The 25,313-nt window shown below is 46.1% G+C and overlaps 1 protein-coding gene across 2 annotated transcripts in view; it reads right to left on the bottom strand.

The window, feature by feature from the left end:
- LOC128324914 (enoyl-CoA delta isomerase 2-like) overlaps window positions 1-25,313 on the bottom strand; it is a 47,055-nt gene that overhangs the window by 19,090 nt on the left and 2,652 nt on the right. For both annotated transcript variants that reach the window (XM_053250085.1, XM_053250084.1), the window contains exons 2-6: window positions 21,205-21,369; window positions 13,186-13,255; window positions 12,277-12,367; window positions 9,258-9,378; window positions 3,653-3,742 (exon numbers count right to left, since the gene is read on the bottom strand). In XM_053250085.1, the coding sequence (XP_053106060.1) occupies window positions 3,653-3,742; window positions 9,258-9,378; window positions 12,277-12,367; window positions 13,186-13,255; window positions 21,205-21,369 (537 nt within the window). The remainder of the gene's footprint in view (window positions 1-3,652; window positions 3,743-9,257; window positions 9,379-12,276; window positions 12,368-13,185; window positions 13,256-21,204; window positions 21,370-25,313) is intronic.

Here is a 25,313-nt window from a genome sequence, read left to right on the forward strand (position 1 = left end):
CTCACCTATCTGGGCCACCTAATGGCTCAGTGGGGAAGCAACCTGCCTAGAGAGCAGGAGGCTGTTGGTTTGAATCCCTGCTGTTATATTTCCCAGAATATGAGAAACTCCTATATCGGACAGCAGCGATATAGGAAGGTGCTGAAGGCATCATTTCACACTGCGCAGGAGAAGGCAATGGTAAACCCCTCTTGTATTCTACCGAGAAAACCACATGGCTCTGTGGTCGCCAGGGGTTGACACCAACTCGACAGCACAACCTTTCCTTTTCCTTTCCTCACCGATCTCTCCTGTCAGTACAACATAAGGTTTTGAATGAAAATTAATTGGTGTAGATTAGGGGTGCACTACTCAAATGCCAAGTAAACCAGAACCAACCAGGATTTGGTGTGTGGGGACCAAGGTCAATTTTCAGTGCATAATTACATTAGAATTAATTAACAATACTAATGAAAGCAACTGTTTCATTTCCCTACTTGCGGACCTTCCCTCAGCCGCCTCAAGGTAGCCAAAGAAGAGTGGCCAGAAAATAGCTCCTTTCCCTACTCAGTCAGTGGTGCACCTGGAGTGCATGTCAGCCCCAAACAGATGCCATGTTCTTTCCACTCCCTAAATTGTTCTTGCTTTTAGGTTGCAATCCTAGACATGCTTACTTGGGAGCAAGCCTTATTGAGTACATGGTGGGACATATTTTTGAGTAAATGTGTAGGATGGTGTTGTAGGGCAGTTTCAGGAGAGGACAGAGAAGAGGGGATTGGCCAAGAACTCTTCATGCTACTGTTGCTGCAGGATATTCTTCCCCGGGGGCCAGCTCTGTGTCAATTTTCTTACCCTTGCCAGAGCATGCAAATATAAAGGGAGCTCACAAGTATCAAAACACGAATCTGATCTTTCCAAGCCACAAGCTGTGGGGATTGTTACTCGAACCTCAGAAAATTCAATCTGGCAAGCTTGAAAAAGAATAATCAAGATGATGAAAGGGAAACATACTGTTAGGGACAGAGTTCAAATATTTTGTATTGCCAGGCTGAGAGGAGTCTTTCAATTACTTTTCACACATATAATTAGATATCTTTAATATAGAATTCCCCAGTCCGTATTATTATTGCAAAATGTACAAGAAGTATAGAAAATAACCTTAAAATCTGCTGTATAAAAATAGAGCAGTTCTTGGTACAATTTACAGGCATAAATATTTAAATTACAGCAAAATGATATGGCTTAAATTCTAGATTTCTGCCATTAAAGTAGTCTAGGAAGAACAGTGCTCAATACTTTAGTCGCCTTTCATCATAGCATGACTATAGCCCTATTCAGACATTATGTTGTACGAGCGTACACTAAATTCCTGTACACATGTACATGATTTTGTGTGAATGTCTGTACTTGCATTCATTTATAAAGCGAACCTGGGTACAGGCCCCTTAAATGCATGGTATGGATAGGAAGTGTCCTGCTAGACCTGTGTTCAACATAAATGGCAAATAACTGTACCTGTGTACATTGTCCACTCATTGGACCAATGTTGAATATAATGTGTGAATATGGTGGCAGATCTCAGTCTTTCAAAGTGGGTCTGCCACAATTACATAAATATTGGGGTCCAATCTAAAAAGCAAAAGGGGGTACATGGTGGGGGAGTTTTGAACCCTCTTTCTACCTGCCACATGTTGTTCTCCAGCTGGGTTCATTTTCTGTACTGGAACCTATCTGAGGGACAAATCATGTCAAGAAACACTGTGAGGAGGGAAGCCATGTGCCTACAAGGAAGAGAGGAAAGTCCCCTTTCATTCTTTAAAGCAACTCACTACCACTCTGCTATATACATGCCTGGGGTGGAGAAGACAACATTTAAGCAGGTAGCTTACACTCCCGTGAAGCACCCTGTGCCTAAGAGATCCTTTCAATCATCTGAGGGGGGAATAATGCAACCAGCCTAGATCAAGCAGACCCAGAGCAGAGAAGGTGGTGTTATGTTTGCAACCAGCAATCACGTAGAACTAAATGAGATGGAGGCAGGATACAAAACAAACACACTTTATGTGGTCTAAGACAGTACAATAGGCAACTGGCTTACATACACAGCTGCCTGCTTTTATACATACTTGGTGTTACTGTAACTTTACACGCGAGTAGTTCTCATACACACAAGTAGTACTAATACAAGCACTGCAGGTGGCACGCGTATAATCTGATATACTGCAGCTTTGCAGTCCTAGCAGATCATTCTATTAGTCTCTATGCAATAGTCCCCCAGTTGTTTGAAAAAGCCCCAAGAGATAATTTATATAGGGATGTGCACAAACCTGCTCAGAGGACCTTTTACGGGCCTCTGAGTCCAAACAGGTTCAAACACGGGGTGGGGGTGGGGGTGTTCAAAGTTCAACGCAGGGGGGGCGCTTTAAGGGCGAGTGCACTTACCCCTCCTGCTGCTTTCCTCCCACTGGCGCTCGTTGCTGGTAAAAACCTTTGGAACGGCAGCATACCTCCCTGCTGCCCCTTCTCCCTCCTTGGCCGGAAGTAGCCAGAAGTACCGGGTGCGTGTATGCCCATCGCGTGTGTGTGCACGCCCATGCAACGGGTGCACATGCAACATGCACATGTGCACCCAGTACTTCTGGCCACTTCCAGCTGAGGAGGGGGAAGGGGCAGCAGGGAGGTATGCTGCCATCTCAAAGGTTTTTACCGGCAACGAGCGCCAGCAGGGGGAAAGCGGCGGGAGGGGTAAGTGCACCCTCCCCCACCCTTAAAGCAGCACCCCTGCCAGAATCGAACTGCCCCGCCACAGTTCCGTGCACATCCCTAAATTGATGTAGTCTGGTTAGCTGTATATGGAGGTTGGAACTGATATCTAAGGGTTCATTAAGAGCACTGGTCCCCCCGCCACAAAGAAAAGTGATGCAACCCACACCACATCCTGTGATCTGTTCTTGTTTACCAAGTCCTTGGCAGCTTTGATCAAAGTAATGAGCACCCATATTCAGTTCATGTGGAAACTCAACTCAAGAAAACCTCTCTCTCCCCTGTCCATGACTTACAAACTGCTGTACACAGCCATGCCCATCAGCTGGTGACAGGAGAATCAAGTGATGGCTTGCATGCATGTCTGAATGAGCCATCATAGAGATACAACCTCAGATGCAATGTTTTTGAGGTGAGTCAGTTCCAACCAGAGGCATAGCAATGTTGGAGTGGGTACTGAGCCCCAAGTAAAGATGAGCCCCTGTCCCCCACCCCCCACCGCCTTCTTCAGAGAGGCATCAGTGAGAGAGCACATTGTCACCCAGCCAGCAAGGCCCCCCCCACGGCCCAGGGACATTCGTCCCCCAGCTTGTTCAATTGTATCTACTCCCAGCTGCAAGTCATCAAGTGTAGAAAAATTGTGGCGTACATGCATGTGTGAACCAGAGTAAAACATAAACCAAACTAGTGTTGTGGCTACATTTTGTTAAGGGAATTCAGCTATGTGTACTATACTGCATAGTTTGTTATGAGCTCGATTTGTTATGGCCTGTTTGTTATGGGCTCATTCTAAATTGGAAGAACTTCTTTCTAACGAAGTGTGGCTTATCTCTTGATGATGAAATGCTGGGGAATGGAGATGGGATGGGATGCACAGGATGCTTTACTAGCAACGGTTTAGTCTGCTTACCTTTGCTGGGCCCATTATTTTAGGGAAGGTGTAAGTTGAGCAGCCTTCTGGAGTCTGTCCCAATTGGCTAAAGAGGGTTTGAAACACTGCCTGTATTGGGATTTAAAGAAAAACATGCAACTGAAAAACTGAGACAGTGCTGAAGAGGTTCATAACTGTCGCAAATAAGAAGTTTAGGCTGCAATTCTACATGCATGTAAGTCTCAGTGGGATTTGTTTCTGAGAAAACATGCATAGGATTAGGCTTTAATCCTGTAAACGCACAGGTTCACTATGACCAGTGGTGTAATTGCAAATTCAGAAGTGCAAGTGCTCTCCATGACAGCCCCCATAGCCACACCCACTCCAACAGCCACACCAACCCTGGCAGCCACACACATATACACACACCCCACACTAAGAAAGATGTAATGATTTGGGTGGTTCTGTTACAAGAAGTCAAGGATGACTTCCTAATCCGATGAACTTGAACATCATGCAGTTCTTCACCCAGAAGAGCAGCCTGGATGGTCTATCACAAAGGGTGGAGGATAATAGGAGACAGGAAGAATGTTAGTCAGATATTGAGTAATGTAACAAACTATTAGAATAGCAAGAGCAGAATATTGTTTCTGTTTAGAAAGCAAAGGGCTTTGCGGCCCTACTGAGATTCTGGAACAAAAAATATACCAGGACTGCTTCCCTGCCCGTCCCTGCAGCACTACACCACTGGCTATGATATTTCAGCCTGCTTCCCCTATGCCCTCCCACCCCCCCACACACCCCGCACTGATCTAACACAGAAACATCTCATAGGGGAAGGGGGATAGGGGGATATCACCTTCAGTCCCCTCCCCAGAGAGTCTTACAGGTTTTCTAATGAGATCTCCCTTGGAAGGTGATCAGAGCCATTTAAAATCTCTCTCTCTCTCTCTCTCTCTCTCTCTCTCTCTCTCTCACACACACACACACACACACACACACACACACACAGAGTTATTGATGCCAGAACTATGGCTCTACTAATGCATTGGTCTCTCCAGCATCAGTCAGCATTGGAAAGCTATTACACTTTGGCTGTTATATAATGTTTAAAAAAATTGAACATGGGGACCACAGTCACTGGAACATAATTTCCAACCTCCCATCATATTCATTTTTGAAAAGTTATCCTTCAGTCACTAATATGAGCAGAAAAGAGCACGCAAGTAGGTCATCTGGTCCAAGCACAAGGCTAGTGTACCATGCAGGTTGGAACATTTGCAGCAGGCAGTTTAAAGTGCTTCCTCTCATTGAGTACTGTAATCTGCAGTGATGCTTTTTCTATAGGAGACCACAGGACTAAAGGACATGAGCAAAACATTTCTTGGTTAAGATTTTTGCTTGAAGCAGTTTCAGGTCATTACTGCTGCTTCTCTGGGCCAACCTGAAAAGAGACCCCCCCCCTCTGCCCCCCACTTCCAATCCATTATGTTTCTTAGAAGCTTTTCACATAAGCCACATTGCCAAAGTTAAGCCATATTAAAACTCCTTGGCCATGATCTGGAGATAGTCACCACTAGCAGCAAGATATCATGTGACTAGAGTGCATGCAGTTAATCTTCAGTATAGAACAATGAATATTCAAAAAATATATGCAGAGTTAGACGGGTTTTGTACACCTTCAGAAATTAAGAATCGGCCTGTTCCATCTAGCTCAGTATCCTCTTTCCAACAGTGGCCTGAAAGATATTCCTAGAAGCTCACAAAAAAGATATGAAGTTGAGGGAATATCTCATGGAGAACCGGTGTACTAATGGCTATTAGTCATGAGTGACAAATTGTTCAGCAGCGATGTTCCTCTGATGCCAGCTTTGGCGTCATGGGGTGGATTTGTCTTCATGCCCTTCCAGGGCTAATCCAAGACATTTGTCTGGCTGAGGCAAAGGATGATATGATGTACCACACCATCAGGTTGTGTGTGCTCAGCATGATCAGGGCATGCTACTGAGGGAGCAATGGTGGCACACAAGCACTCTAGTACTATGCCACGAAGCCAGGCAGTGGTGTTCCTAGCTTGCATCGGTGGTTGGGGAGAGGACTGCCCCAGTGGGCAATGAACGGCATGTCCCAGTGGGTTGATGAATGGTGGTTGGCACCTGTGGTGGTGGGGAGCTGGTGCTTGCCCTTGTCATCCCCTGTGCTCCTCCTCAAGCCCATACCTGAGGCAACCGTCTCACTCTGCTTCACGGGAGGGCCACCCCTCTAGGCATCCCAGAAGCATCTGGCTTGGCTACTGTGCAAAACAGAATGCTGATCTAAATGAACCCTTGTTCTGTTCCTGCAGGGCTCTTTGTGTTCATGATGGTTGTTGCAGCATTAATGTATCTAATGCTCTTCTATTGTTTTTCTAAGCTAATGGTCATCACCGGACCTGGCCCTTTGCAATGGTGCCAAGGTTAGTATTGTATATTACATCTTCCATTCTCAAATATTCCAGTCAGATTAGTCCATCATGTAACAGTATAACAGAGCATGGTCAAACAGATTACAATGCAATAAAAGAACAGGAGGGTCAAGAGGGTCAATATGGGGGCCATTTGGCAGATAGGAACGTGCTTAGCAAAACAAACTCAATCTCTGAGCAAAGTAACTGGTGCCAAAAAAAGGGAAAATATCTCTACATTCACCAGATGAATTGACCTGGATTATTTTTATTTATGGATTTCAATGACAGCGGTTCTTGAGCGTCCGAACAAGACACTCAAATCTTCACCACCACCATTTCTGTAAGAATGTAGCTGAACATTTTTTCCTCACTGCATCTGCAAAAAATAAGATGCCGGGGGGCTGAGTTGCACAGCAAGGTCTTTCATGCAGCAGTTGATATGAGCCCTATTCACATACAGTGGTCCCTCGACTTACGTAAATAATCCATTCCGAACGCACGTTCGGAGGTCGAAATTTTTGTAAGTCGAGGAGCGCACCACGGAAGTCTCAAAACACTCGTAATTCGAGGAAGCCGTATCTAAACATTCGTAGGTCGAGTAAGCTGATTCTAAACCGGCAACTACTTCCGGTCTTTTTTGTCGCTCGTAACTCGAAAAAAACGTAAGTTGAGTAGTTCGTAGGTCGAGGGATTACTGTATTATGTTCCAAACTCATGCAACCAGTGTACAGTGTCCACAGGTACAGATCTGGACACAGGCACAGTTATTTACACCTTATGCAACACACAGGTTCAGCAGCATCCTCCCTATCTGTACCATGCATTTCAGGGGCCTGTACCCAGATTCACTTTTAAAATGAAAGCAGGTACAGTCATTCACACAAAAATGTGTACCTGTGTACCAGCATCTTTATACTTGTACAACTTAATAGCTTTATTCAGACATTAAATAAAATACACTGTACTTGCATACAGTGGTGGCATTTCCATGATCAGGAATCTGGGGCGCCCCAGCCACCCGATCATGGGAATGCCTGAGTTCACAGATACAGTGTTCACCTCTTCAGATGAACACTGTGTGTCTGTAAGCGCCACAAAGATGGGAGTGAGTGACAGGGACAAGGTGGGCTTCCAGCCCCATTTTAGATGCTGTACATAAGTACAGCATCTTTTATTTAACATCCGAAGAGGGCTAGTAATGTGTGAAGAGGGCTATGGTCTTTAAACTTTCACTGTGGTTCAAAAATATCCTAACACAAGGCCACTAAAGAATCTCTGTGGTGTCCCTGCCAACTCTCCCACATTCCTGAAAAAATGTAAGATTTACCATGGCAAGTAGAACACAGGTTCTAGAAACTCCCTGGTACTATCCCATGTTAAGTTCACCTTCTCTAGAACACAGATTGTATTAATGAGACTAAATGTGTCTTCTGCTTGATGGTCAGCTTGATGGGCCAAATGACATGTTAGATGCAAATGCATATATTTAAACCCCGATGGCTGCTGTTTTGGGGGGACAGCAGCATGGGGGGAAAGATTTAAGTAGAAAAGCAGCAGCGTGAGGTATTTAACCCTTCCCATAACCATCACGTCTCGACTGCAACTATCCTCAAAGCCAGGGATTCTCAATGTTGAGTCCCCAGATGTTATTGGACCAGCTCCCATAATCCCCAGCTAAAGGCCACTAGGGCTGGGGATTATGGGAGATGAAGTCCAAAAACAGCTGGAGACCCCACGCTGAGAATCTCTGCTCTAAGCCACTTTTCCCTGGGCTGAATCCCAGATGCATCTGGAACCCTGTGGTTGGGGACAGCTGGAGAAAATTTGAAGAAAAACAGTAAGCAGGAAAAGGCTTTCCTTTCCAAATTGCTTCTTCGAAGCTATTTTTTCCCTCTAAAGAAGCAGCTATTGGGGTTTTGCAACTCATATTTGCATGTAACGTAGTCCAGCTCCGAGGTTTAATTAGAACATGATACAGTTGGCAAGTATGTCTGCTGCATGTTGTATCTCTCCGGACAGCACAGCTCCACAGGGAGAAAATACTTGATTTTGAATCCATCATCTGATTCCTCAGTAGAAGGAAATATAAAATCTGGATTCTCAACTGTGTCGGGGAAAAGGAACATGCAAAGCCCACAACTGAAGCATCACACTGAGTCTCATCACAAACAAATCCAGATCATTTTGACAACATATGCAGTTCTTTACTCCCTAAGTTCTTTACAATTTTTGAGTATTTTCCCCAAGGAAGTAACAAAAATCTCATGGTTCTTAAGGAGAATAACCTATACAAAATATCTGAAGAGAAACAGTAGGCTACTGTCTGAACTCAAAGTATAATAACTAAGCATTCATGCTTGTACCACACAGGAATAGGTCCTTCAAGGGCTATAATTATTGACTGCATTTTCAAAAACAACAAGGCAGTATAAAATGAGGATTTCTTGCCCTCTATCTATTCTGTGAATGCCTTTAAAATGTAATTTATTTCCCCCCACTCCCTTGTGAAATGGCTTTCTTCATTCATAGTTTATAATAGGGGAGGACATGAACATCTCAAGAACATAATAAATTAAGTCTTTCTTTTTACACTTTTAATATGCCATAGACTCTTAAAATTATTTATGCATGGCACAGCCAGAATTCAGTTCTGAGAAAAATCGCTCTCATAACTGTCCTTCATCGTAAGAAAAAAAAATGCAACACAGTATTCATATAATCTACAAATATCCCTGTAAATTTATTTTGCATTGACGATGTCTCATGTTTCACTTTAAATTTGAACGGTATCACCAGCATATAATTTCACACATATCGATGTGTATTTGTCTCAGATATTAATTTAATTATCCAAATATCAAAAAGAATTCCACACCAACAGTTCTTGTCTAATACTCAATTAATGGCACAGTCATATTAAGAAGGGGAGTCAAGGCTGAAAGAGATAAGCCTCAGAATTTGAACTGAGGAGATAAGCCTCAGGACTCAGCCAAGGAACATACTGTATAGGTTTATGATAATAAAAAGGGGACTTTGAGCATGTGCAGAGTGCACTCCCTGTTCAGTTAAATAACCACAATCTCCCCATTCCCCCACCCTTCCAAAGCAGACTAGAAGGGAAAGGGTCTCATGTAAGAGGGCACAATTTCCAAATAGCTTTGAGACACACTAAGCTTCAGTATGGTGCTGATGACTCACCCTGTCAGTAGCATACACCAAATCAAACAGCCCAAGTAGAGTGACCGATATACCAATGGCAGGACCATTCACCACTGCTATCAGTGGCTTGGGAAAGTCAATAAAATGCTTCACAAAGTCCCTGAAAGCAGAGAAAGAGCATCCATTTGTTTTATGGCACAGTGAAATATTAAGCCTTATTCTGGTCCAGGCTCTTTTAATACAAGGACATTTCAAAATGGTGGCTAGTGGGCTGTTGCTAAGAGATGTTTTCAGCAAAGTGGCTGCATCTTCCTGGCTGCAGCCATTAGAGCATCCTATCTTTAGACTTTTAAAACAGACCTATCATTTCCAGTGCTGGGTAAGTATGCATACACTTCCCTCTCCCGAGGTAGCTTTGGGCAGAGCAGCTGCTCCTCTAAAAGAGGATTGGTGTGGGTGTTTATGAAAGACACCCTACTAGAAAACAAAACTCCAGGCCCTAATAGGCTTTGAGCACATAGTTGACCAATTAGAGAGGAGGTCTTTGTGAAAGAACAGAGCTTTGCCAAAGGATGCCCTTCCTGAGGGAACTTTACACCAGGAAAACACACACACATTTTAAAAAAAACCAAAACTGGAGTGATGCCAGGCTTGGGGAGTAGGGCAGAGAAAACATAAAGCATTGTGGAAAGCACTGCAAAATTCTAGCACTTCAGCAAAGCAATGGTAGGGGATGAGAGAGGGAGAGTGGGGGAGACTTGGTGGAAGGGTGGCACCTCACCTGCCTTTAGTGAGGAGCTGCCACTGTCATGCATGTCTATATGCATATGAAAACGGAGGAGTATTATCTTAGGGTTGGACTCGTCTACTAGGGATGTGCATGAACATGTTTGGAGGCATTTTTACGGGCCTCCAAACAGGTTTGGACACTGGCCGGTTCGAATGTTCAGCAGGGGTGAGGGGTAGGACTTTAAGGACAGGGGAGGGTGCACTTACCCCTCCCCCCGCTTTCCCCCTGCTGGTGCTGGAGTTAGGTAAAATCTCTCAGGGTGGCAGCGTACCTCCCTGCAGCCCCTTCTACTTCTTTGGCTGGAAGTAGCAGGTGCGCAAGTGCACATAGCATGCGTGCACAAGTCAAACGGGCGCATGCATGATTGCATTGTGCCCACATGTGGCCGGTGTGTGCACGTGTACTTCTGACCACTTCCCGCCGAAGAAACAGAAGGGGCGGCAGGGAGGTATGCTGCCGACCCGAGAGATTTTACCTAACTCCAGCACCAGTGGGAGGAAAGTGGGAGGAGGGGTAAGTGCACCCTCCCCCACCCTTAAAGTCCTACCCCCACCCCTTCAAGCCACTCCACCTGCTTCCGTGCACATCCCTATCGCCTACTGTTAACTTGACCTGTTATTAGTAGGGATGTGCATGAACCTGCGGTTTGACCAGTTTGAAGGCGGGAGAAGGGGATACCTTTAAGGACTGGGGAGGGTGCACTCATGCCCCCACCGCATTTCCCCTGCTGGCGCAGCGGTGTAAAAGGGTCCGGCGGGGCAGCAGCGTACCTCCCTGCCACCCCACTGCCTCCTCGGACTGGAAGTGACCGGAAGTACCCAGTGCACGTGTGCATGAGCATGCACATCAGGCAAGGGTGTGCACGCACTGGACATGCACGCGAGCGAGTGTGATGTGCGCAATGTGAGTATGTACTCGCCTGACACACGGACACGCAACGGTTACTTCCGGTCACTTCTGGTCTGAGGAGGCAACGGGACGGCAGGGAGGGACGCTGCGGCCCCACCAGACCCTTTTAGACTGCAGCGCCAGTGGTTGAAATTAGGTGGGGGGTGGTAAGTGAGCCTTTTGGAAGGGCGGTATAAAATTTTTAATAATAAATAAATAAGTGCACCCTCCCAAAGTATCCACCCTCCACCCTCGAGCCGCCCCCCGCCCACCAGTTCTGTGCACATCCCTAGTTACTAGCCCCAGTTATTTTTGCCCCTGGCTCTGCACACCATTAGCTGCCCTGTGCTCTGCTCACCATCATCAATGGACCCCAACTGCCACTGCTTACTATGAAGTAAATCCCATAGTACTTAGTGGGACTTATTTACAAGCACACATGCCTATGATCAGGCTGTACTACAGGTGAAACTCGGAAAATTAGAATATCATGCAAAAGTCCATTAATTTCACTAATGCAAATTAAAAGGTGAAACTGATATATGAGACAGACGCATTACATGCAAAGCGAGATAAGTCAAGCCTTAATTTGTTATAATTGTGATGATCATGGCATACAGCTCATGAAAATCCCAAATCCACAATCTCAGAAAATTAGAATATTACATGGAACCAAGAAGACAAGGATTGAAGAAAAGAACAATATCGGACCTCTGAAAAGTATAAGCATGCATATGTATTCAGTACTTGGTTTGGGCCCCTTTTGCAGCAATTACTGCCTCAATGCGGCATGGCATGGATGCTATCAGCCTGTGGCACTGATGAGGTATTATGGAAGACCAGGATGCTTCATTAGCGGCCTTCAGCAATTCTGCATTGTTTGTTCTCATGTCTCTCATCCTTCTCTTGGCAATGCCCCATAGATTCTCTGTGGGGTCAGGTCAGGCGAGTTTGCTGGCCAATCAAGCACAGTACACTGTATACTTTTCAGAGGTCCGATATTGTTCTATTCTTCAATCCTTGTCTTCTTGGTTCCATGTAATATTCTAATTTTCTGAGATTGTGGATTTGGGGTTTTCATGAGCTGTACGCCATGTTCATCACAATTATAACAAATTAAGGCTTGACTTATCTCGCTTTGCATGTAATGCGTCTGTCTCATATATCAGTTTCACCTTTTAATTTGCATTACTGAAATTAATGGACTTTTGCACGATATTCTAATTTTCCGAGTTTCACCTGTATATAATAAGCATAGGGCACACCTTAAGGAGCTCCCTCGATTGTGGCTGCAGCCCATGGCCTTGTTTATATCAACCTGGCTTTGTTTGAGAAATGAAGAGTTTATTGTTGAGAACATACTTAGAAGTTCCAACTTACTTCAGCCACTTCCCATCATTTTTCAATATCTCTTCCAAGTTTTCTCCAAAATTGTTCAAATCATTGCCACTGCAGTAGTAATCACCACATCCTAGAAAAGAAACACACAGAAAAACCCAAGAAAAACCAAATATCTGCATTTAAAGTATAGCATGCTAATTTTCCATGGTGAGATGCATAATATTATTGTCCGTACTTCCAACTTCCCTAAGTGGGGAAAATTGCCTGAGACAGCATTACTTGGATTCTGGCTTCCTTTGGAGGAGACGTACCTGGGAGATTATGGTGTCTCTCTTTATTATATTTGGTTTATCTATAAATATACAAGTTGGGCATCAGGTGGAAGCAAGCAATATGTACACTTCTGTAAGTCAGCAATGGTTTACATCAGATTCTCAGAGAGACATCCCTGCACTCAAAGAGTGCCTTCCATCTGCTTTCAGCTCAGTCAAAAGTCCTGATCAGAAGTAATATACTGGGGATGTAAAGCATAACGGGATACACAGCTAATGTGAACTCACCAGCTAATTCTCCATGCTGGCAGTGGTATGTAAGCTCCAAGGTCACATAGTATGCCACTCTCCCAAGTACAGTGTTTCAGTGGCAAGGCTTGTGAACAATTTCCCACAAAGCTTTTTACAACTCTTCAAGCATTTCTTTACAACCACAAAAGCTGGAAGTACACTCAGCTTCAAAAGTGAAGGTCAAGATGCTCAGGGAATCTGCAAGCAGCCTTTCCTACACAAGTTGATTTCAGGCTATGTGAAGCAGGGGTAGCTGTGCCAATTTCTAGAGGCAGGCAGACGAACATTCACTTTTCAGGTGGATTCCCAACCTTTCCACCCACAGGAGATAATGTGTGGCTTCTGTTAATAACACCTCTCTCAAAGGTCCCACAAAACAAAATACCTGTTATCACAGTTAAAGTGGAGTTGTCCTTGGCTGCTTCTTCAAGTGCTTGTGTAATTTCTCTATACATCTGTACAAAAGGGGAAGGGGTGAAGGAAGAGCAGGGAGGAGGAAAGCAATTAGCCAGTGCTATCTGAATATTGTTGACAGATCATGACAAAAGTCTCCCTCCCTCCCTGGCTCCAGAGGAATAAATGGTGGAGTTTCTTTATTCTCTTTTGTGTGTTTGAAGGCCAAGCTACAGGTTAAGTCTGTCATTAAGAGATGGATTTAACAGTAGAAGTGAATACTAACTGTTTCTTTTACACACACACACACACACACACACACACACGGAGTGTGTGTGGGGGCAGTTTGACTCCAGACTGTGGTGAACAAGGAAGGGATGAAAACTTTATTCCTGGGCCATTTTCCCATCAAAAATTGCCCCCTGAGTGGCTGTTTGCTCCTGAAGCAATTATTTGCTGCAACTACACAGATTAGGTTTATACCTATTTAACTGTTATGGATTCCTCAAAGTATCCTGGAAATTGTTTGATATGGCTACTAAGAAGCCTCTGTTAGAGGTCCCTAGCCTCTCTAATAGCAGAACAATCCCCAGGGAAATAGGAATGATTATTAAACCAGTTTATGTATCTGGTGTGCACCTTTTAATGTTCACCTGTACACCCAAGTTTAAGTATGTATACAGATGTATACAATCTGCAAGGTACAGCAATCTGAGAAGCCATAGATAAGTAATGCAGGTTGGATACATCTTTAAACAAACAGGAGGTTACTGCTAGAGTAAATGTTGAGAGGCTGGAGGCTTTATTTGTCGTCTAGTGTTCAGATACAAAAATGCACCCTAGTGTGTGTACTTGTGTGCAGATACATATGCACATACTACTGTACACATCTACATGGGCACACACTCCAGTTGTCCTCATTGTGTCCCTATTTTTGCCTTTGGGGGCAAGTTATTAATATGTTGATAGTACAAATGGTGAACTGTCATTCTTAAGGGTGCAATTCCCTCCCTAGGATCTTTAGCAGTTACAGTAAATCTCAGAGTGTGGTAATGCATGTCAAATGCTCACACATGAACACCCAAAAAACTGGTCTTATGTTAGGGAACATAAATAATTGTCCCCTTTGCTAAGCAGGACCTGCCTTAGTATGCATTTGGATGGGTGACTACATGTGAGCTCTGTAAGATATTCCTTTAGGGGCTGGGAGCTAGATGGTCTGACTCAGTATAAAGTAGCTTTTTATGGTCCTCTATAGATTATGTCAAATGACTCCTGCCTATTCACATATTATGTCCAGTGACATTATTGTGAAGAACCTAGATCAAGAACTTAGACTGAAAAAACAGTAATGGAAATAGTCTGACCCACACGGAATCATGAAGGAAAAAAAAGGAGGTTGGCAAGGTACCCAAAACAGCAAAATGAATTTTAAAAAGGGGATACAGAGAGATACAGAGAAAGAGGCATAGGACCAGTATATCTTGATGTGCCCTTGATGGAGGCAATTTTGGGCTTAGGCAGAAAATATTTATGTAAACAATTCTATATTGTTTCCATCCCTTGGAGTTCCATCTCCCTTTTTTTTCCTTCCACAGAAAATAAAATCAATTTGTTGGTGTTGCAATGAATTGCATTCTTCAAAATCCTTCCTAATCAGAGCAGTTTTTACAGCAAATTATGCAGTCTTAAGAAGAAAATGTCTGTTTCAATCATACACACACACACACACACACACACACACACACACACACACACCAACCATTTATCATGATAAAGAATGTACCTAACAGCTCCTTCGAAGGGATTTTATGCAGTCTACAATGGACCACCCCTACACCCCACAGACCAAGTTCTTTGGGAATCTAGGACACTATACTATTGAAGCATTCACATTCAACCATCCTTTCCAGCAACTGAAAATGGAATTAAATAAATGCTTGCTATAAGATAAAAGAGTTCAGTTCCAGGGGATAATTTGTTCATCTGGGGGATGGCTTCAAAGACAAAAATCAAGTTGGAATCCTGGAAGCTTGACTTGTGTCTTCTTAATAGTTTGAATCTGAGCCAACACCGTTATTATAAAAAGAATCATGAGAGGGCAGCTCCTTTAAACATAATTTGAGGAACCTGGAATTGTTCATGAATTGGAAAGTCAACCAATAATTTAACGTAATAAACTCTACTTTAGTTGACATAAAATATGTTTCCAGCCAAAGTAGTGCAGCAGGAGTGTTGGTTGGCACAAAAATATATGAACTAAGAAATTTATTTTCAAATGTTTTGATCCCCAACAAATGGCAACTGCCCCAAACCTAAGTGCCATATGGCAGCTGGCATTTCCTCTTATTAAGTCCGCAGATTTCAAATCAAGGACAAAATTGGCTCACTGGAATCTCTGAAATGACTGCCTATACTGGAGCTGCCTTGTAATGAAGTAATAAAATAGGTTATTACTGCCCTCACTCAGACCCTTACACAGCTAGTTTTAAAATTAATGTGCCCTTAAGTACAGTCAAACATGGATAATCAGCAGTGTGCATAATGCTTATAAAGTCCACTATGATTTACACACAAAAAACCTCTAAGCAATTTGTACAGGAATGAGGTGTTTCTGAAGGGGAACCCTACCAGGGTTTTCAGCAATAGAACTGTACTGGAGTGCTAACCAGTACATGAAAACTATGAAAGAAAGTATGATCGATGGAATATTGCAGTAAAGTTTGCTTCCACCATTTTGGGTTGATTCCCATTATTGATGTACTCATTCATGTATTTATTTTTATATTGCTGTTTGGCAATGTTGACCCCAAAGCACCTCACAAAATTCAAAAACAAAACAAAACAAAAACACAAAACATAATATAATGAATAATAAAAAAATCAGTGAAAACTACAAGACACTGGACAAGGAATCAGAGCAGTAACAGCACAGATCAAAATTATGACATCCCCTCTGTTCAGGCGGCCCAGTAAAAAGACATGGCAAAAGGGGAACATCTTCAATATTCTCCAGTGTACTAGGCGGGATGGGGCAGCTTAGACTTCTTGGAGCAGGGTGGTGTTTCAGAGCCTTCACAACATGGAACAGGCCCTGTCCTGTGTGCTTGACAGCCAAATCTCAGATGGTGTCGTTATGTGGAGTAGCACCTCTGCAGAAGATCTTAGGCAGGTAGAACTGTATTAAGGTGCTTTATCTAATTCTTTCAGCTTTCCATTCACTGGGTTGGATCCCAACTTAGCACTCCGTGAATGGAAGCACCTTCCATTCACAAAAGAAGAATTGCACTCATGAAAGGGGTCCTTCCATCTTTGGAAAGGGCCCTTCCATCAGGAAAAGGGATCCTGTGAACACAGTTTCCTTTGGTGAACAGAATCAAGCCGCTCGCCGCCCTCCTCGGCAGCACGGCTCGTTTGCCCTCAGCCCCCACCTCACAGGAGTACATGGGACCTGGGCGCTCGCTCCCATTGGCCCTGGCATGCTTCCGGGGCAGGGCCGGAACTGGAGAGCCGGCAACGCGCCTGCGTCTTTTGATGAGGCAACAGCGATGGTGGGCGTGCGCAGAGGCGTAACTAGGGAAAACGGCGCCCGGGGCAGGCACTGAAATGGCGCCCCCCGCGCCCCCAACATACTACATTATACTTAGGTTTTTCCTCACAAGTGCCCGCCGCTGCCAAGCCAGGCCACTGACTGGCCACCAGGCGCCAGCAAAGCAATGGGGGGGCGCGGGCGGCGCAGAAGGGACTGCTCGTGGGGGAGGGGGGCCGACACGCTCCCTTGACTGCTGCAGCGCTGCTGCACTGATCAGGAAATATTTGCATTAACAAAAAATAAAAAATAATAAAAAAATTTTTTGTCATGGCGGCGCCCCCCACGTGACCAGAAAAGATGGCGCCCGGGGCACGTGCCCCCCCTGCCCCCCCTATAGTTACGCCTCTGGGCGTGCGGGCCTGAGGCCCTGCTGGCCAAATGCGGCATCGAGTCGGCCTTCCGGCTACTGCCAGTGCACCCGGCTGACTTCGATCTGTTAGGGTTTGCATTTGAGGGGAAGTTCTACATCGACAGGGCATTGCCTATGGGCTGATCAATTTCCTGCGCAGCTTTTGAGGCTTTCAGCACAATGGTAGAGTGGGCGCTGCGCCGAAAGGCGCAGCTCAGCTCTTTGGCTCACTACTAGATGACTACCTTTACGTAGGGAGGGAGGGCACTAATCAATGCAGCAGACTGCTACACATGTTCATGGCCCTTTGCCAGGAGCTGGGAGTGCCCCTGGCAAAGGACAAGACCGAGGGGCCGTCAACCAGGCTGACCTTCTTCGGCATTGAACTAGATACAATAGGTCAGTTGTCCCACCTTCCCACTGACAAGCTCGAGGCCTTGAGGGACTTGCTGAGAGCTTGTGAACGGGCCAAAAAGGTCACCCTGCGCCAGCTGCAGTCCCTAATCAGTCATCTCAACTTCGCATGACGGGCTGTGGCTCCAGGCCGCCCCTTCTTGAGGCGCCTCTGCAACGCTGCGATGGGGTGCAGGCTCCCGCACTTTCGAATTAGGGTAACTGCTTCCATGAGGAGGACATGAGGCTCTGGTTGAGCTTCCTGGACTCCTTCAATGGGTTTTCCTTCCGGCGCTCCCTGCAGCTGCTGGAAGCGGACTTTCAGGTGCAGTCTGACGTGGCAGGAGGCCTTGGCTTCGGTCCGTACCTAAGGGGTCAGTGGTACGCTGAGCAATGGCCGCGTGACTGGGCAGTGAGGGGGGTCACAAGGGACCTCACATTCCTTGAACTCTTCCCCATAGTGGTGGCTGCGCACATCTGGGCAGACCGTTTCAGCAATTCAGTCGTGCGTTTCTGGTGCGATAACCTGGCGATGGTGCAGGTTGCCAACAACCAGACATCTACATCCCCCAGAGTTATGGGCTTAGTTTGTGCATTGGTGCTGACTTGTCCGCACAATAACATACTGTTCACGGCGCAGCTCATGCCTGGAGTGCAGAACGATGTAGCAGATGCACTGTTTCGTTTTCAGATGCAGCGCTTCCGGTAGCTGGCTCCCGAAGCAGCCACTCTGCCCGAAAAGATGCCCAAAGGGCTGTGGAGCCTTGGAGTGTAGAGGCGCTGAGGGCAATTGAGGCCTCGGTAGCGCCGGGGAAACGGGTAGCCTACAGCAGGAGAGTTAGGGCCTTCCAACACTTTAGGTCACAGGTAGGGATCGATCAAGAGTGGCCAGCCCTGCCCGAGCACCTAATGCAATATCTGGTGCACCTCCGGGCAGGCAGGCTGGCAGTAAGCACCATGGCCAGCCATTTAGTGGCGCTGGCCTTCTACGGGAAGGCCAGAGGGCTTAGGGACCACTCAGGTGACTTTCGAGTCCGGCACATGCTGGAGGGCTGGAGAGCCTCATGTCCTCTCTCAGGGAGACCCCTGCTCAACCAGACCAGTGCCACCTGATTACACCCGAGGCGTTGCAGTGAGCCGTGGGGCGCCTCAGGGAGGCCTGTTCTTCCCCTTACGAGGAAGTATTGTTCCGCGCGGCAGCACTGGTTGTGTTCTATGGGGCATTCTGGGCTGGGGAGTTGTTCCCCAGGGGGGCGCGCAGTGTGGCAGTCAGGGTCCTGCAGAAGCGGGACCTTACGCTGGGGTCAGCCTTGGTAACGCTGCGGCTCCGCTTCTCCAAGACGGACCAGAAGAGTAAGGAACAGTTGGTCACCCTCCACAGGGCAGACGAACAGCACATGTGCCTGGTGCGGGCTCTGGGGGCCTATATGGGGGTGAGAGGCGAGGCGGAAGGATGCCTCTTTGTCCACGCCAATGGTAGCCACTTGTCCCAGGACCAGTTCTGGGCAGTGATGAAGAAGGCCTTCATCGTGGCCGGAGTACTCACACACCATTTATCATCACACTCCTTCAGAATCGGAGCAGCGTCAACAGCGGCGGGTATGGGCTCTTCGGGCAATGCCATATAGCGCTTGGGCCGTTGGCAGTCTGCGATCTACCACAAATATGTACGTTGAGAGGGGAGGGCTTACGCACCTCCCCGCCTCTCCTCCTCCCCCTCACCGTGTCTTCTCTCTTGCACAGGGATGAAGTCTCTGGCAAAGCGGGCCAGAGTCCTCGTCTTGGGCCACTCCTTTATATTTTGGGCCCTCAAGTGGGCTCAAGGCACGGATCCAGGAACACAAATGGGCCTGGGGCGTTGGGCCTCAGTCGAGTGGTGTGGGCGGTGGGGTATGCGAAGGGCCCAGCTGCTCCCGATGCTGCGTGAGTTCCTGGAGGAGAATTTGGCACTGGATACCCTGCTCTTGCATTTTGGGGGGAACGACTTGGTTAGTCAGTCAGGTATTTCGCTGTCTCAGCAAACCTCGCAGGACCTGGAGGTGGTCCTGGCGTGGTGTCCAGGTGTGGTCATAATTTGGTCCGACATCACTCAGCGCAGGGTATGGAAAGGGGCCCTCAAGCAGAACAAGGTGAACAGGGCTAGGCGAGGGGTTAATGCAGCGATGGCACGCTTCTTAGCCACTAGGGGAGGGGGTTGCATTCCGCATGATGACATTTTGTTTTCAAGGCCCATCCTTTACCGAGGCGATGGGGTCCACCTGTTGGCCGCGGGCATGAGGCTGTTCATAGATGACTTGCGGCTGGGGTTGGCAGTGGTTCTATTGGGTCTGTGGGAAGTGGGGCGTTAAGCTAGGCTAACGCCCGCCATGGCAGGTACTGTGCGGTGGGGAACAGCTAAGAAAATGGGTGTGGCACCTTAGGTAAGCTTTATACATCAAGGAGGGGGTGGATCCCTTGAGGCTTGACAGATCAGGGATGCTGCTTAACTCCTACCTCTCCGCAGGCAACATCCTTTCTGTATGTCTGTACTGCATCAGAGGGGTGGCGTTTGCTATCGGACACCTGACCTTAGGTCGGTGAAGAAGGGCGCTCCACGCTTTAGAGCGGAGGAGCCGCCTGGAGCCAAGGTGCTATCGCCATGGTCATAGGCGATGGCAGCCACGGCTGTGGCCTGCCTGCTAGGGACCGCACTGTAGGGGGAGGAGGGCCAATCCCAGCCAATATGCCTTGTAGGCACAAGACAATTAAGCCTCAATAAAAATGACCAATTACACCACAGTAACGTCTCTGTGTCTCCTTGGGTCTGGGCGCAAGGAGTTTTTGTTCACAGAGCGCTGAGTCAGGATGTGTGCTGGGTAGGCATTAATGAAACAAAATCTATCAGCCAACCAAACCACAAAAATACTAATTCTGATTAGTGAATAATAACCATGTGAAGTAGTGGTAAGTGACTCACTTTGTCACTGCAAGTGAATCACATTGTCACTACAGTGTCACTGTCAAGTGGATCACATAGTTACTACATTGTCACTGCAACATGGAAGACTAGTCACAATTTTTTACCACTGCTATATATCTTGATCCAGAGCTACTACACCACAGAGATGAGTTGCATGTCCATTGGGCCCCTCTGGCAGGACACATCTGCAGCAACCTGATAGAGTGGCTCAAGGCGGTTTGGCTCAAACACTTAGGGCCTTAATGATAATTGTTCACATAGCCATTTATCATGACATGAAACAGGACTAAGCCAAGACCTTTCATTATCCCAGGAGCTTTATTATTAGTCTACAGTTGGCTTCAGTCTTTAATTAACTCTTTGCTCTTATACGTAAATCAGGCACTGAAGTCCATTAAAGGATTCTTATTTCAAGATAATGGATCATGTTAAACAGCCTTAAGAGATACAATTGGCAAGAAAGGGGCTAAAAGCTACATTTATTCTGAAGAACATTTTGAGCAAAGGGTCAAAATATATCACGTGTTTGTGAGAGCATGGTCTCATAAATAAGAGAAGTGTCTAGGCCTTCTTGACCACATTTCCCCCTTCTTTGGTTAATTTAACTTAAACAAGTAGCCTGTTGTTAATTTCACATTTTGGTATTTGCAACTTAATATAAATTCCATTGCAATGTCTCAGATTCTGCTATTTACAATTGTTGCTTTTATTTACTCACCACAAGGTTGATAGCATTTTTTTTGTCTGGACGATTCAGTGTTATCTTTGTGATGTTGTCCTCTGTGGTGACGAGAAGGGTTTTATATTTACTTTGAACAGAAGCTGCCACTTCCTTGGTGGAAGAACTGGACTGAGTATCCACAGGTGCGGGACTGACTGTATTCTATATGCAGCAAAATGATGAAATTACTTAAAAGCCCAAGCATACAAAGTCAAACTCTTAATTGCCATCTGTTCATTCATTCATGCTTTATGTTCACACTAGCTGGCCCAGGTGCAGAGCATCAGCGTCTCTAGTTTTCCCTCATTCTCGGCCCCTCATTCTCAGCCCTCCATCCTCCTCTTCCCCCCTCCAATGTTTTTTCTCTCTGGCCAGCCACCTGGCCAGCTGCTTTTCCCAGCCACCTACCACTTTCTCCCTGCCCCCGGCCACCACCGCTTTCTCTCCCCCCACCACTGCCGCTTTCTCTCACTGCCTGCCCACCTGCCTGCCTGCCCGCCCATTCACTGGCCTGTCCATTGGCCTTATGTTCCCCGCCCTTTCCTCTCCCCCTCGCCTTGCTCATGAACTCTGGCGAGAGCTGCCACACATGGGATTAGCCACAGGTACGTCTTAGAGAATATATATATATATATATATATATATATATATATACACACACACACATTTTTCTCTCTTCAAGAAGTTACAATAGAGAATTTATCTATCTATCTATCTATCTATCTATCTATCTATCTATCTATCTATTTATTACTACAATTCTATACCACTTGGTATCCAGAAGGTGAACAACATAAACAACAATTACAGTAAAATAAGAATTTTTAAAATTTTAAATTATCGACTTTAAAACAGAATTTTATAAACTTAAGTGCAGCCAAATGCCAGGAAAAACAACTGTGTCCATGACTCTCTTTCCTGAAGACAGACATGGAAGTCAAACTCCACAACTCATTGGGGAGTGTGCTCCAAAGCTCAGGAGCAGCTATAGAAAAAGTCTGACCCTGAGTAACCACCAGCCGTACTGGCAGCATCTGTAGACAGACCTCTTCAGGCGATCTCAGAAAGCAATGGGGTCTATGCAGAAGGAGGTACTCTCTTTAGTACTCCAGGCCTAAGCTATTTAGGCTTTATGCATGCAGGTCTTATGTGCAAGTATGGTTGTACCTTGTATAGCTGTGGGATTTTAATCACAAAAAACATCCTACCGTTATTCAAAAACTCACTTTTCTCATAAAAAGCAAAACAAAAATAACCACCTCAGTTCATAAACATTGCTTTACTCTTTTGGGAGGGCAAATATAAGGTCATTCTAGTTGATCATTATGTCAACCTATCTATTTACCCTGAGTTGATTATATCTGTCCGAAAATTGAAGACACATAAAATATCTTCATATTCTCCAGGTACAGTCTTCTACTTTTCCTAATTTGTCTGTTTTGTGAGCCTCCGACAGTTTATTGGGGGACCTTCACTTCACTTCACTTCTCAGTCAGAGGTGGTAAATGCCTTTTCCCAGTTTGGGACCACAAGGGTCCTGGTGTAGTATCATATCCTACAGGCAAGAATCCATAAGGTCCAGCAGGAAGCAAGGTGAAGCAAGCTGAGGCAGAGCACTGGAGTTACAGAATCCTAAAGAGCTCTCATTGAGCAACTTGCTGTGACAATGGCTAGAGGTGGAATCAGAATAAATATATCCAGGTTCAAAAACTACGCTCCCAGGCTTCATTTCTCTGTCTGGAGAGCGAAGAGATTTCAAGGGGCAGCTCTTTGGCCTGGAGTCCTGTACTCTTCCTCTGCTCCTGGCACGTTGTAGATACCAGTGTGCATGCCTCAGGAGCCATGAGGTACTTGGACTCAGTGAACACTGGCTCCAAGATCTCCAGTTCTAGGGTTTCTGGACTTGGGGTCTCCTACTTGGTGTCAGAGCTTGGGTTGTACTGGGCTTGCTGTTTTGGCTTGACAGTTCCCTCCTCATAGGGGCGGCCCTTTCATGAGGCTAGGTGAGGTGGTCACTTCAGGTGGCATATTATTGGGGAACAAGCTAGGCAACAAATGCCCCCTGCCACTGCCATCAGAGTATCCAACCCCAGCAGTGTTTTTCCAGGAGTTGTTGCTAGTGGGGGGTGTGTGTGTGTGTGTTTAGACTGTGAGCTCTTTTGGGACAGAGAACTATCTTATTATTATTTACATTTTATATCCCGCTCTCCCTCCAAGGAGCCCAGAGCAGTGTACTACATACTTAAGTTTCTCCTCACAACAACCCTGGGAAGTAGGTTAGGCTGAGAGAGAAGTGACTGGCCCAGAGTCACCCAGCAAGTATGATGGCTGAATGGGGATTTGAACTCGGGTCTCCCCGGTCCTAGTCCAGCACTCTAACCACTACACCACGCTGGCTCTCTTATTTCTTTTTCTATGTATTTCTTTTTATTCTTATTTCTTTTTCTATGTAAACCACTTTGTGAACTTCTTTTTGTTGAAAAGCGGGATATAAATATTCCTAACAATGATAATGATCTCTTTGAGACTGTTCTGGCCCTTGTAAGCCTTGCAAGGAGCAGTTCCTTGCAAGAACTGCTGGTCTGCGAACCGGTTCATTAGAACTGGCTTGCAGTTAGGTTCATACACACGAACCAGGTTGAACCAGTTTGGCCTGGTTCAACGTGGTTTGGGATGCTTGTAAAGTAGAATCCGGTAAGGATCCCCCTTTATAAGCATTGGGGATCCCTAGCAATTGAAATTGGGTTGAAACGTGGGGGGGGGAGGCGTGAGGTCACTTTACGCTCAGATGCGAGGCAGTGGCTCCTTTGTGGTGGTGATGGGCTGGTGGCAGCTTCACTAGGCCCCAATGGTGGTGGCTCCCCTAGGCCCCACTTGTGCTCCCCCATTGGCACAGGCTGGCAGGGGCCCGGTTCGGGCCTCTGTGCATGCATGGAGGCTCAAACCAGGCCCCCGCTGGCCTGTGTTGATGGGGGGAGTACCAGTGGGGTCTAGGGGATCTGCCGCTGGCCCGTCACCACCACCAAGGAGCTGTTGCTGCCACATGGCTGCACATAAGGTGACCTCCCACCCACCCTTTTCAAAGCAATTTCAGTTCCTAGGGATTCTCAATGCTTGTAAAGGGGAATCCTTACTGAATTCCCCTTTACAAGCATCTTGAACCGGTCAGCCAAACCAGTTTGATCCTAACTGGGCTCCATTCGTCTCGAACTCAGACCAGCCCCCCCCCTTTTTGGGAGGTGGTATGGTTTGAGCTCAAACTGGTCAAACTGGGTTCAATGCGAACTGATTCTGCATACCCCTGCTCTCTTCACACTCTTTGCAAAGCCTGCAAGAAGCACAAGGAGAGAAGACTGCTGGCAACCTTCCCTCCTCCACACCCACTGCACTACTTTCAAAGCTTGTCATAGTTAGTTTTGAAAGGAGGCTGGCCCACACCAGGGACAGGGGGGCAAAGCAGCATTAGGTACCTCGCCTCAGGCACCACAATACTTTGGGCCACCCAGGGTCACCCTCTGAGTTATTGCTCAGGATAGGGGGCATGACACCTGGCAGCCATAGACAGAAAATTACTTCACTTCCTGTTTAGAGCTCACTTTCTTTGCATAGCCTGGAATCACAACTCATGTGTCTAGGGACTGCAATTCTAACCATCTGCATAATCCTGCCAGAATTTGTGCCCAAGACTTATGCATGGAAGGACAATTCTACCATGCCTTCAACATGTCTGTTCTATTCTCACCACAGCATTAACAGTTAGAAGACTCCAGGGGGGGTACAGCTGTTTCAATCTCCAAGGTGTCAAATGCCAGCAAGCCACAGCCATATAGAAAATTTTCACAAGAATAACCCAAGGTGACATCCACATTCCCTTCTCCTAGAATAAAGATCAAATAGTGTCCATACTTTGTACAGTTCTAAAGGCTGCGTTGTTAGGAGTAACATAGCCGCTAGTGTAACAAAATGCAGACTTGCCAGGAGTTGCTTCTCCCAAAACTCTATGGTTACTCCAATCATTTCAATAGTTATTATTGAATGCATTCATTTATGTGTTGATAACCATACAAGCAAATTTAGTCTCTCAAATTCCCCACATTGATGATTTG

This window comes from Hemicordylus capensis, chromosome 4, assembly GCF_027244095.1.
Source record: "Hemicordylus capensis ecotype Gifberg chromosome 4, rHemCap1.1.pri, whole genome shotgun sequence".
Lineage (NCBI taxonomy): Eukaryota > Metazoa > Chordata > Lepidosauria > Squamata > Cordylidae > Hemicordylus > Hemicordylus capensis.